At 43.8% G+C, this 13,024-nt stretch overlaps 1 protein-coding gene across 1 annotated transcript; it reads right to left on the bottom strand.

Annotated features, from left to right (window-relative positions):
- Positions 1 to 6,660: 6,660 nt before the first annotated feature.
- On the bottom strand, positions 6,661 to 8,754 carry SEPHS2 (selenophosphate synthetase 2). Its single transcript, XM_007472127.1, is given in 1 exon segment — positions 6,661 to 8,754. A coding segment is annotated over 1 exon segment (1,374 nt). The 3' UTR covers positions 6,661 to 7,380.
- Positions 8,755 to 13,024: the final 4,270 nt, after the last annotated feature.

Here is a 13,024-nt window from a genome sequence, read left to right as displayed (position 1 = left end):
GGAATGCAGTGAGCAAGGGGGAGAATGGTGGGATATGGTGTTGGAGAAGAAAAAAGAGGCTAGATCAGATCAATCAACCATGGATTTTATTTCATATTTTATTTTATTTTGGATTTTAAGTATTACAGGAACCCTTTGGAGGATTTTAGGCAGGGGAGCAGTATGATCATGTGTTGTATTTCTGAGCCCTCGGACTGCTGTGTTAAGAATGAACTGAAGGGGGGACTTCCCTGGTGGCGTAGTGGATAAGACTCCACGCTCCCAATGCAGGGGGGCCGGGTTCCATCCCACGTGCTGCAACTAAGGAGCCCGCCTGCCACAACTAAGACCCGGTGCAACCAAATAAATAAATAAATTTTTTTTTTTAAAAAAAGAGTAGCATTCTATGTAATTTGACCTTATATTTAAAAAAAAAAAAAAAAAAGAATGAACTGAAGAGGGCAAGAGTAGAAGCAGAGAGATGAGTTACTGCAGTTTTCCAGCAATAGATGTTGGTGCCTTGGGCTGCTGATGGCGGGTGAAGATGAAGAGAGGTGGATGCATATTTTGGAGATAGATCTATAGGCTTTGGTGGTTTTGAACTAGTGAGATGGGAGAAAGGGTAGAATCAAGCATGGCTTATAGGTTTTGAGTGTTGAGCAACTTGGTGGATGGATGGTGACTCATACTGGGATGCAGAAGATGAGGTTCAGGATTGAACACATGAGGCATCAGAAGCGTGTTTTAGGACAAAGCAAGTTGAAGATGCGTATCGAATTGGCAGGTGGATTTATGAGCCTAAGGTTTAGAGGAGAGATCAGGGCTAGAGATTCAGATTTGGTAGTCTCAGTCATTTAAACAGTACCTAAAGTCAGGGAATTGGAGAAGAATAACTAGTACAAGAATCTAGGTAGACACGACCAAGATTTGGGCTCCTCCAACATTTGGCAGTTGAGCAGAAGAGAAAGGTGAGGTAGGAGAAAAATTGACAGAGTGTGAAGTTACGGAGCCTAAGGGAGGAAAGTGTTCCAGAACGAGTGGACACCTGATGCGGCTGAGCTGCTGGGTAAAATGAGAGCACAGAATTTGCTAGATTAGGCAACATGGAAGATGGATATAGGGTGCGGGAGATAAGAGGGAGTCCTGAGTAACTCCTTGGTTTCTGGCTTGAGTAAATGGATGGATAGTTTTGTCATTTGCTGAAATGAGGACACAGAAGACCTGGGAGTTGGGGTAGGAGGGAAGATAACGAATTTTAGTTTGGAACACGTTGAGTCCGAGATGACTCTAGAACATCCAGATGACGTCCAGCAGGCAGGTGGACAGACAGATCTGAAGTTCAGAGCATTGAACTGCCTTATGGATCTGGGTACTGAAAGTTTCAGGAGCCAGGTACCACCCCTAGCACCTTCCCTGGTGTTTGCTAAGCTTCTCCAGACCAGAACCCAAACTCTTACTGGAATGTAAAACACCACTTGGAGAGCAGTTTTCTCAGGAGTCCTCTGCATCTCAGAATTTTGAAGAGTCAGGTTTCCAGGACTTCTAGAGTTCCCAGGTCAGATGGTCCTTGGAGATGGACCTGAAGGAGGAGGCGCTCTCTCTGAGACTGCCTCTGCCCATCTCCCCTAGGAGATTCCCTGGCTGAGTTGTAAAGCTCTTGCAAAGCATCCTGCAGGGACATCCAAGTTCTTTGCTCCAACGGCATCATCCTCTAAAGACCAACCAAACTCAGCATTAGCGCGGCATGGAGTTGGGGGCGGGGGCAGGGGAGACCCTCACGAGGGAGAAGGAACAGACATGAACATATGATTGACCCCATCATCTGGACTTCTCATCCCAGGCTCTTCCTGAACCTTCACCCCACATCCTGTTAGTTTTCTCCATTCTCCTCAGTCACATCTAGGTAACCAGACTTCTTTAGTCAGGGCCTCAGTGTACTTGGTCTTGCTTTTGGGTCCACATTTGTGATTAGCCCTTTAGAAGCCTATCCCCCCCAGAGACTAGGTGCCCTACTCTTTTCAAACCAAAGGTGTTTCCCCAGTGCAGGCTAATAAATGTTTAATGACAGGGTGGATGGGCTGGAACAGGCAAATGTGTAAATGCACACATATGCCCTTCTGGTACTCAAGAGTTTGGCCACCTTCCCCCCTACAGCCAAACAGATGCAACTGGTTCCGGTGAGGCTCTTTGGGAAACCCTGGAGTAGAAGTGTCAACAGCAGCTGGAGAACAAAATAACAGAAGCCCATAAGCTGGGTATGTAGTATCAGGGTGGGGGAACCTGGGCCGGTCGGAGGTCCCAGAGACAGCAGAGTGTGATGGGAAACTAGGAGTCGGGTGATTGGGAACCTATCTACCAATGCTCTTGGGAAGATTGTTTCTCTTCTCTGAGCCTCAATTTCTCTATATAATGAGGGTCTGGCCTAGGTGGCCTCCAAAGACCCTCCACAAGTGTGCTAGGAGGACCAGGACAATATGTATTTTGTTCATGGCTGGATCCCGAGAATCTACTGTAGTGCTGTTCTTATTCGAGGTAGATCCATAGGCCTTGTTGGTTTTGAACTGGGGGACAGGAGAAAGGGTGCTGCTATAATTAAAAATATTTCTTCTTAAATTTTTCAGGAGGAGTCATGACAGAGGCTTTTAGGAACCTCTAGCCTAGCTTAGTCAGGCCAGGGAGTCCCCAACACCGTTAGAAGTCCTTCCCCAACCTACTTATCCAGCTGTATCCCCCTACACACATGCTGAGCAGGTGTTCCCCACTTTCCCTGCCTTTGCTCACACAGTTCCCTCCATCTGCAATGCCCATCCCCCTTCTCTGCATAGCCAAATCCAAATTCCACCCATCCTGTAGAGCCCTGCTTCAAAGCCACCTCCTCTGGGAAGCGTTCCTAAACTTTCTCCAAAAGGACATAATTTGGTTTTATTTTCTTTTATTATTTATTTATTTTTGGCCACGTTAGTTCCCGACCAGGGATTGAACCCGCGCCTTCGTCAGTGAAAGCAGAGTCCTAACCACTGGACCGCCAGGGAATTCCCAGGACATAATTTGGTTTTATAAAGCACTTCATCCGCTCTCACTCTCGTGGCACTTACCACTTCTTGCCTTAATTTGGGGCTGATTGGTGTTCCTGTTCTAGATCTCCCCCTAGACCGGGTCTCCTGGAGAACAAAAGAAGTGTTCAGCTTTTGTTTCCCTGGGACCTGGTACTTGAGTCGATCTAATAAATATTAATTTAGGAGCAGGTCTCATGGGATCCTCTCCATAACTTGCCTGCCATAGGTGGGTATGGCTGCACCTATTTTACAGATGAGGAAACTGAGACCCAGAGAGGTCAGGAGACTTGTCTGAGATCACCCAGAAAGGGGAAGGCTGAAGCTCACCAGCACTCCCCAGTGCTCTTCAGCAACTGAAAGACGTCTCCACACAAAGGAGTAAAGAAGGCAGCTCACATGTGCTTGGGTATCTGCTGAGGTCACCTTGCCACTGCCTTTCCTTCTGCCCTTCTGTCCTTTCTTTTCATCTTCCTCTCTCTCTTTCTCTACCTTCAATTTCCTCTCCTTTTTCTTTTCTTCCTTTGGCTCCCTTTTCCTTTTCTTCCTCTTTCTTTTCCTCCATCACCTTTCTTACTTCTGTTTATACCTGTGATTCTGTTCTGATTTCCACCCGAGGCCTGTCACCTCCACTACCTGCTACCTCCATTTTGCTGCCCAGCCCCTCTCCAAGGAATAGTTGGATGCCTACCTTACTTCCAACCCCTAACCCTTTCTAGGTTAACTAAGAGGACCCAGGCCAGGGAAGCATCCAGTCATTTTCCTGCCCTTTTCTACTGCCCACCCCAAGCAAGAAAATAAACCAGTTAGAGAGCTGTGTAAATTGATAGGCAGAACCAAGGCCCAAATTTCTTCTCCAAAGCCTTGTCTTAAGAGATTGGTGGTACCAACTTCCACCACTAGGAGACACCAAGAGCAAGGAAAGTGTGAAAACAGAGGGTGCTAGGGTCCCCAGTGTATACCTCACTCAATCATTGATTCAGTATATTCTGAACACTAACTGTGGGCCAGACTATTCTGAACACTAACTGGGGGCCAGACACTGTTCCAGTGCTGGGATACAGAACATCCTCTGCCATCCTGGAGCTTACATACAAGCAGAAAGGGACAATTATAAAGTAAACTAAGAAATTTTCAAGATAATTACAGATTAGGATAAAAGCTATGAAGCCAATAAATACGGTGATGAGTCGGGAGAGTAGCTGGGTGTTGGCTGAGGTCAGAGAGGGCTTTTATGAAGAGGTTTTATTTGAGCTGAATTAGGACTAAGAGTGAGCCAGCTGCATAGAGGTGAGGTTCCAGGCGGAGAACAAAGGATCTTGATTTGTTTGAAGCACCATGGAAAGGCTAATGGGCTAGAGTTTCGTGAGAGAGGTAGGGAGAGTGCTGTGAGATGAAGTGTCACAAGATGAAGCAGGGATTTTGTGGAAAGCTTTTTGAGAGCTTTGAGCTCTGAGCAGGAGAAAACCCGATTGAATTTACCTATTTATTATTTATTTGTTGTTGTTGTTAGATTACATTTTATTTTTCAAGGTTTTCTTTTTGGCTGGAGTTGATAACTGCCTCATTCTTTTTTTTGGCTAATTTTCTACGTAATTGGTAATTGTCACTAATTCTATTTACATCTTCTGATAACCTTCCAAAACAATTTATCACACAATTAAACATACCAATCCTCTATCAGTTCCATTTTCCTTTTCCTGGAAGCCTTCCAGGCTTCTGCTCCAGCATGGGCTGGTTCTTCTCTATGCCTGCTGGACCGCTATTACCTTGAGAGCTACCTTCACCTTCCACCTGTACTGGGTTGGGGTTCCTGGACCCCATGTTTTTCTCTTTCTCCGTATGCTCCCTTGTTTTTCTGGAGCACATCTTCCAGTAGTTTCTTGAGAAAGAGTGAATGGGATGAAACCACTTTGATACCTTCCATGTCTAAAAAATATCCTTATACTATTTGTTTGAAAAATGTAGCTAAATATAGAATTACACAGAGAAGATCATTTACCCTCAAAATTTTGAAAGCATTGCTTTGTTGTCTTTTAGCTGCCAATTCACTGTTGAGAAGTCTGATAACAAACCTTTGTGATCTTCCCCTCACCCCAGAAGATTTAGGAGAGCACAATGATTAGAAGCATGGACTTTGGAACCAGGCTGTTTAGGAGACTGTCAGGGCAACCTTGGACACATTTCTCAATCTCCCTGCACCTCAGCTTCCTCATTTGCGAAATGGGGTGGTTGGAAGTTTACAGGAGTTAATACATAAAAGCACTTAGAACAGTGCCTGGCAGAGTATGTACCAGGTAAGAATTTGCTATTGTTATTATTAGGGTCTCTTTATCCCTGGCATTTTAAAATTTAACAGTAAAATGAGTGTAGGCCTTTTTCCACTCACAATGCTGGGAATTCAAAAGGCATGTGACAGTTGCAATTTTAAACTTTAGAAAACTTTCTTGTATTATTTTTTGATCGTTTTCTTTCTTCCATCTGCTTTATTACCTCTTTCTGGGACTCTTCTCAGATGTTGAACCTCCTGGCTCATCTCTGATTTTCCTACTTTTTTTTTCCTTCTATCGCACATCTTTTTGTTTGTCTCCTTTCTGATAAATGTCAACTTTACCACCTAAATCTTCTACTGAACTTTAAGATTTTAGCTATATTTTTATATTCTAAGTGCTTTGCTCTCTTATTATCTTTTAATGGATACTTTATCTTCTTTTATTTCTGCTTTTTTTTCTTTTGCTCCCTGTATTGTCTCTTTCTTGAGTTTGTTTGTTTGCTTTGAATTCTTTCAAGTTGGAGGCTTGCCTCAAATATCTGGTGATCCTTGCCTGAGAATGAGGCATTAAAACGAATGTGCTTGAGTGAACCTTTTCAACTGGGAGGCTTCCCAGTACAGGGATTTTCACCGGGGACTCCCTAAATGTTTGTATTTATAGGTCTTTTTTCTGGGCAGGTTTATATTCTCCAGAGGAGTATATTCCACCTGTGCCAGGCAGGGGCAGTATAAGCTTCCTGGACAGTGTTTCTAATAGCTAAGCTGAGGGAGGGGGCTGGGCAATCTCATTTTTGTCTTTATTCTTGATTTTGGTGAGGCTCCCTGTCCTCTGCTCTGCCTGGTGCCACTGACTTTACAATATTTTTTAAATTCACATTTTCCAGAAAACAAACCTCCATTTTCCTACACAGGTGAGAGGCAGTCACCTGGTTGTATGACACAGGGGAGAAGATTGAGAACTGCAAAGATCTAATTGCCCTGTGCATAAATTTTTAACCAGTATCTCCATTTTCATCCCCACCTTTTGACCCCACCTTCCTTAGTACATTCGGAACGTATCTCCTTGCTTCCTGTTAGTGTTCCCCAACTCTGAAGGCATTTATACTTCAGCTTCCTCTGTTCTTCTAAGTCAGTTACCCCTCTTCCACCCACTTTCCATGTTCCAAGATTTGTTGACACCTTTCTTTACCTATTTCCTCTCCCACCCTCTAGTCCTTGGGATTTATGCCTGTTCTTGAGTCCTTTACTGTCAACGCTAAATGTATCAGTTGGTTCATTTTATAAGACTGTAAAAGATTCAGAACTCCAAGGATACAAACATTAGCCAGAAAATTTTTCAACAAAATCCTCTTTATTTCACTAGAAATCACTTTATTGATTAAATCACCAGGAATTTTCAGCACAAGAATTTAACACCTTTAATGTCCACCAAGGCCTGGGCTCTGGGGCTTGCTCTGCCTCTCCCAGTCCTTAAAGGGGTTTAGAGGGAGAGACGTCATTAACAGAGACCAAGTAAGGTGGTTGGAGGTCCTCCTTTCCCAGTCATTGGACAAGCTGCTCAATTCTTGTCCAGAGTAGGAAAGAGCCAGTATTCCAGAGTAATCTAATAAGAATTTGACATTGCATTTTAATCTCCCTTAACAATTTAGATTTATCAACAGTACTGGTCCAAACTTATTTGCTTCTGATCTAAATGTTTTTCTTTTTGCAACTTATTTTTGGTGTCTATGTAATTTTAAATAATCTCACTCCCTGGGCAGAAATCAATGAACTCTGTGCTGAGAAAAATCTCTCAAACCTGAGTAGCCTCATCTTGCTCTTGGAAAGAGGAAACAGAGGGTTTTCTGCTCTTTTTCCACTCAAGAGATTAACAAACCTACCCCCCGAAAGTCCAAAATGTTACTTCTGGCCTTGGAATGTGCAGCTTTTGATGGGCTGATTCAAATCACCTACAAAGGGCAGCTGGAACTATTATGCAGGCAGCCTTCTTTGGAAATTTCCTAAAATCAACTCTTGAGAATTGTCCATGATTCTGTACAAAGGCTCTACAGTCCAAACAACTTCCCCTATTCCATCTCACAAGCTAGGCTCAGAGGAGGTACTGGAATTCTCAGGAGCAAGAGTGGTAGCAGAGGCTCCTCGAGGCAAGACCTCAATAACTCGAGGCTTGTCAATGATCCGGGCTGTCCGGTTTCCCTTTTCCACAATGCCGACGATCCAGGCTTGGTGGCCCTCTCCATACTTTGAAGATTTGATTTCAGAACAAAAGCGAGCTGCCTGTTCTCTTGGCAGACAAATCAGTAACCCCCCAGAAGTTTCTGCTGAGGTTCCCTGAAGGAGCCCAAAGCGCCCGCTGGCCTTGCTGATGGCAGCCATCTTGGCAATGATTGGCAGATTATGAATGACAAAGGACACCTCATTTCTTTGCTGTTTTGCAAGGTTCTGAGAGTGACCCAGAATGCCAAAGCCTGTGATATCTGTGGCTGCATGGGCATTAAACGTGTGCATTAATCCAGCAGCAATTCTATTTAGGGTAGCCATGTTGAACATGGCTTCCTGATAGGCCAGCTCTACCTCTTCTCTGGAGACCACCATCTTTATTTTATTCCATCTTTCAGGATTATCCAGCCATTGGTGGGCATTGACAGCAACTTGGGTTCCTAAGGGTTTGGTTAACACAAGCACATCCCCAACAACAGCACTGTCAGGCATTATGAATTCATTTGGTTGACACACCACAGTGGCAACTCCACCGACGATAATCCAAGGGTTTACCACCGTTTGCCCACCAGTCACTGCAGTCCCTCCTTCCTCTGCAGCATCCCGAAAGCCTTTGATCATGAGTGGTGTTATCTTTTCTCGTTCCTCCTCAGTCATACTCTGGCTGACGCTGAGTAGCATCAACATGTTGTCACATTCAGTAATGCCCATGGCGTAGAGATCACTCAGCACGTTAGCACAAGCTATGCGCCCCATCATGTAGGGATCTTCCACCAAGGGGTAAAAGAAGTCGGTGGTCTGCACCAGGGACAGGCCCCCGTGCCTCAGGGGTATGACGCACGAGTCCATCCCAATGCCGAGGGTTGGTAAGGTTGGGCTGGGTTCCGCCCTAATCGGCAGGCCGGCTTCCTGGGCCGTCTCTTCACGGCCTCCGTCCAGGGCCCGGCCCGGCGGAGGCCGCACCTCTGGCCGCGTCAGTCCCGCCAGGAGGTTGAGCAGCGTCAGGAGTTTGAGCAGCGTCTCCTGCGGGACCTTGCAGCCTCAGCCCTTCATGCCGGAGAAGCCGGTCAGCCGCCAGCTCGGGCTGAGGCCCAACGCCTGGGGCTCGAAGGGCCGGTAGCTCGAGAAGCCCCGGCCTAGAGGCAAGCCTGTCGGGCCCGAGGAGCCTTCCCCCGCCGCCACCGCCGCCATCGCCTCTCCGCCGGCGCCCGTCGCCGCGGCTTCCGCCATCACGCCTGCCCGGCAGGGAGGGGAAAAGAGGAGAGAGGAGCAGAGGTCCTTTTTACTTTCCACTCCAGTTATTAAGGAGCAACAGTCAGATATTACCGCAGAGCGCCTCCCCGGCACGACTCGCGCAGCCTGACTGCAGCCACCCCACGCGCTCCTGGCCGTCCGGGGGGAGGAGCCGCCGGCATTCCCTTATTTATACCCCTGGTGATTGACAGTCATACCAGCCAATGATGACTTTGCCCTCGAGAGGCGGGTTTCCTTTGGTCTAAAAGATGTATCACTTACTAATCAACCACCAGCTTGGGAAATTGACCTCGGAGAGATTACAGAACAAATACCTTGGTTCATTTCCCTTGATGTAATTTAAATGAGCTCTTGGGAGTGGCTAGCGGAGCTCTGTTTCCCTAGAGGCAGTTTACCAAATCCAGCATTTTCGAAGACGAGGGCAGATGGGTCACTTGGCAAACCTCAAGCCGGTCAGAATTGTCCAAGATAGCGCGCATGATCAATCCAGGGTAGGAAAATAGCCCAGGGAAAAATTGGAAAGAATAGTGAGAAATTAATTACTAAATTACTACCATTATATAAGCAAGCCTCAGCATCAAAATAATGAAATGTTAACATGGACTTTAAAGCATTTAAGACTCCAAGTCCAGACATCTGCATGGGTTCTGGTGCTGTTTCCACTACTAACTGCCTGTGCCAGTCATTTTCCCTCTCCCGCGCATCAGCTGACTTATCTGAACAACAAAGTAGCTTACCTAGGTCTATTCTATTCCAAAGTTTCTATCTCTTTAAGTTAATATATATGAGAATCTGTGATGTATTCATGAAGGGCAGTTTGCCAATATCCATTAAAATTATAACTGTGTTAAATACCTTTGACCCAGCAGTTCCAGTTCCAGAACTTTATCCTTTAGATGTACTCACCTATGTGAGTGGGAAATAATAGTTATTTACTGCTGTGCTATAAACATACAGGAACAACTTAAATGTTTAACAATTATAATTAAAATAGTGATACATTTATATAATAGACTATCATCAGGCAACTGTAAAAAAGAATGAGGGCTTCCTTGGTGGCGCAGTGGTTGAGAGTCTGCCTGCCGATGCAGGGGACACGGGTTCGTGCCCCAGTCTGGGAAGATCCCACATGCCGTGGAGCGGCTGTGTCCGTGAGGCACGGCCGCTGAGCCTGCGCGTCCGGAGCCTGTGCTCCGCAACGGGAGAGGCCACAACAGTGAGAGGCCCGCGTACCGCAAAAAAAAAAAAAAAGAATGAGAAAACATCGATGTGATTATCCTGATAGTAGTTCTAATAGGCAGGATTCTAAATATTTTACGTATATTAACTAATTTAATTCTCATAAAGACCTTATAATAATAATTATATAAGTAATAAGTAATTTTGATTGCCTCTGGGGAGAGAATGAGGTGGTTAGGGGACAGGAGATTTTTTCATTGTATTGTCTTTTTGTTCTTTTAACATTGGAACTTAAAATAATTTTTTTAAACATTTGAATGTAATGCATACTTGAAAAATAAGTAACTGCCTATGGGAGTATAAATTGGTGCAAACATTTTGGAAAAAAGTTTGGCCTTAACTGATAAAGTTGGACACATGCAAACCCATGGAATTCCACCCATAGGACATGTCCTGGAGAAAACTCCTGCATGTGTGCCCCAGGTGATATGTTCAAGAATGGCTGTAAGAGCTCTGGAGATGTTTGCACAACAATGTAAATGTACTTAACACTACTGAACTGTACACTTAAAAGTGGTTAAGATGGTAAATTTTATGTTATGTGTGTTTTACCACAATCACAAATATAAAAAATAGAGTAGATACTTATAGATAGTATAGTTCATCATTACATTTGGTTTTTATTACTGCACAATACGGTATTAAGTCCTGGAGTGAATTGGAAGGAAGCAGAACGTTAGAATTAGACCAAGTTGCAATCTTGGCTCTCCTAATGACCTTAGGCTAATTGTCTAACCTCTAGGGACCTCAGTTTCATCGCCTAAAGAAAAATAGTCCTTTCACCTGAAGATAATAATACATATCAAATAAGAATGTTAAGAGAATTAAATTTTTTAAATGTGTGTAAATCTCCTAACACAGTTCCTGGCTGATGGTAAACTCAAAATAAATGATAGAACCTACTATCATACAGTACTGATAATGTGGGTGTAGGGACTGGACTTTAAATTCACAAAACTTATAACATCTTCAAAAGTTTTTTATAAAAACAAATTCATTTATCTCCCAAAGAAAAAAGAAGAGCTGTAATGGTAAAACACTGGAAATGATCCAAATATCTGTTAGCAGGGGAGTGCACAAATAAATTGTGGTGTAATCACACAATGGAATATTATTTATTTGTAAAAATGAGATATAGGCATCATCAACACGAATAATCTCAAAAACAAAATGTTGGGAGTAAGAAGCGAGCTATAGAAAACATAAACTAAGATGCCATTTATAAATAAGAAATAATATATCACTGAGATGCATAAATGATAAAAACTCTTTTAAAAGGTAAGAGAATGAATGATTAACAAAATTTAGCATAGGAGTTACTTCTGGGGAAGGGTATATAAGGGGACTTCTGAGCTATGTTAAATTCTGTTCCTTGGGCTGGGTGGTAGTTACATAGGTACTCTTTAAACCATACACATATATTTCCCCATGCTTTTTGTAAGTGAACTATATTTCAACATTTTAAAAAGAAGGAAGTATGCTGTATTTCAGAATTTTAAAAAATGATATACTGAAAAAGCAATAGATGTGGAAGCAAAGGACTTCTGGGTTTTGTCTGATCTCTGGGTGTGCTATCAATGAGCTGTCTGGCCTTAAGGAAGTTATATAACCTCTCTACACCTTAGTTTCCACTTCTGTAAAATGAGGGTCATCATCTCTGCTTTGGATCATATGAAAATCTCATCTATGAAAAGTTCTTTGCAAAACGTTCAGCATATTGTACATGTGAAGGATTCTCTTATCATTAAGGGAAAAACAAAAGCATTCTATTTCGTCTGTAGTCACCTCTTCTGGGTTTAAAAGTGGCTAGATCAGGTGCCCCTGGTTATATGCTCTCTTAGTTCTTTGGACTTCTCCTTCTCAGTATTTAGCGCAATTGTAATTCTTTATTCATGTGATTACACCATGACTATCTGTTCCACTACTCTGTAAGCTCCACAGAGCAGGGGCTGCTCTGTTTCGTCCACCCTAGCACTTTACATGGCAATAACATTTGTTGAATGAATACATCATTTTATACAGTACAGTTTGCTGAGCACATATAATGAGCCATATGATGGTGCTGAGCATTTTGCATTTATTTATCTCCTCATTTCCTCCTCAGAGCAGCCCCAGGAAATTGGCTTTCTTAACTCCATTTTACAGATGCAGAAACTGAGGTCCCTGATAGGTTAGGAGTCTTGCACAGAGTCACCAGCTGGGAATCAACCTAGTGAGAATTGTAAACCCAAGTCTGTCTGACCTGGCTGGTGCTCTACCCCTCATTCCTGGGGTCCCCTTGATAATACTAACAACCCTTACAACGCCCCTCAAGGAAGCAGGACTCTTGGGGGAAGATTTGCATCCATATCCCTCCCTGTCACTTCTATCTGGGAGCAATGTTCACCCAGGCCAGTGCAAAAAAAGTCATGAATTTGCCTTGGCCAGTGACCAACCTACTGGGCCAGAACGACAGGTTCACGTGCCTTTGTGCAGGCCATCCACCTGGGTGGATCCTTGTGACCGCATCATGAGCTTTCGAAAGCATCCTTTTTATCTTTTTCTTATTTTTTCACTGAGAGATTCATTGAACTACATTTACCATTTGGGTCAAAGACTGCAAAGGTAAAAACCTGGAGGTGGGGTTGGGAGAGCAGGCAAAGGAGAATAAAGAGGGGTTTTAAAGAATAAGAGAATCTGAGGTATAGTTGATTTACAATATATTAGTTTCAAGTGTACAGCATTGTGATTCAAAACTTTCATAGATTTACTCCATTTAAAGTTATTTTATGGACTTCCTTGGTGGTGCAGTGGCTAAGACTCGGTGCTCCCAATGCAGGGGGCCCAGGTTCAATCCCTGGTCAAGGAACTAGATCCTTCATGCATGCCGCAACTAAGAGTCCACATGCCGCAACTAAAGATCCTGCCCGCCGCTACAAATATCCAGTGTGCCACAACTAAGACCCGGTGCAGCCAAAATAAATAAATATTAAAAAAATAAAGTTATTATAAAATATTGGCTATATTC

This window comes from Lipotes vexillifer, unplaced genomic scaffold (genome assembly GCF_000442215.2).
Source record: "Lipotes vexillifer unplaced genomic scaffold, Lipotes_vexillifer_v1.1 scaffold426, whole genome shotgun sequence".
In the NCBI taxonomy this organism is placed as follows: domain Eukaryota; kingdom Metazoa; phylum Chordata; class Mammalia; order Artiodactyla; family Lipotidae; genus Lipotes; species Lipotes vexillifer.
This window is presented reverse-complemented; position numbering and strand designations above follow the sequence as displayed.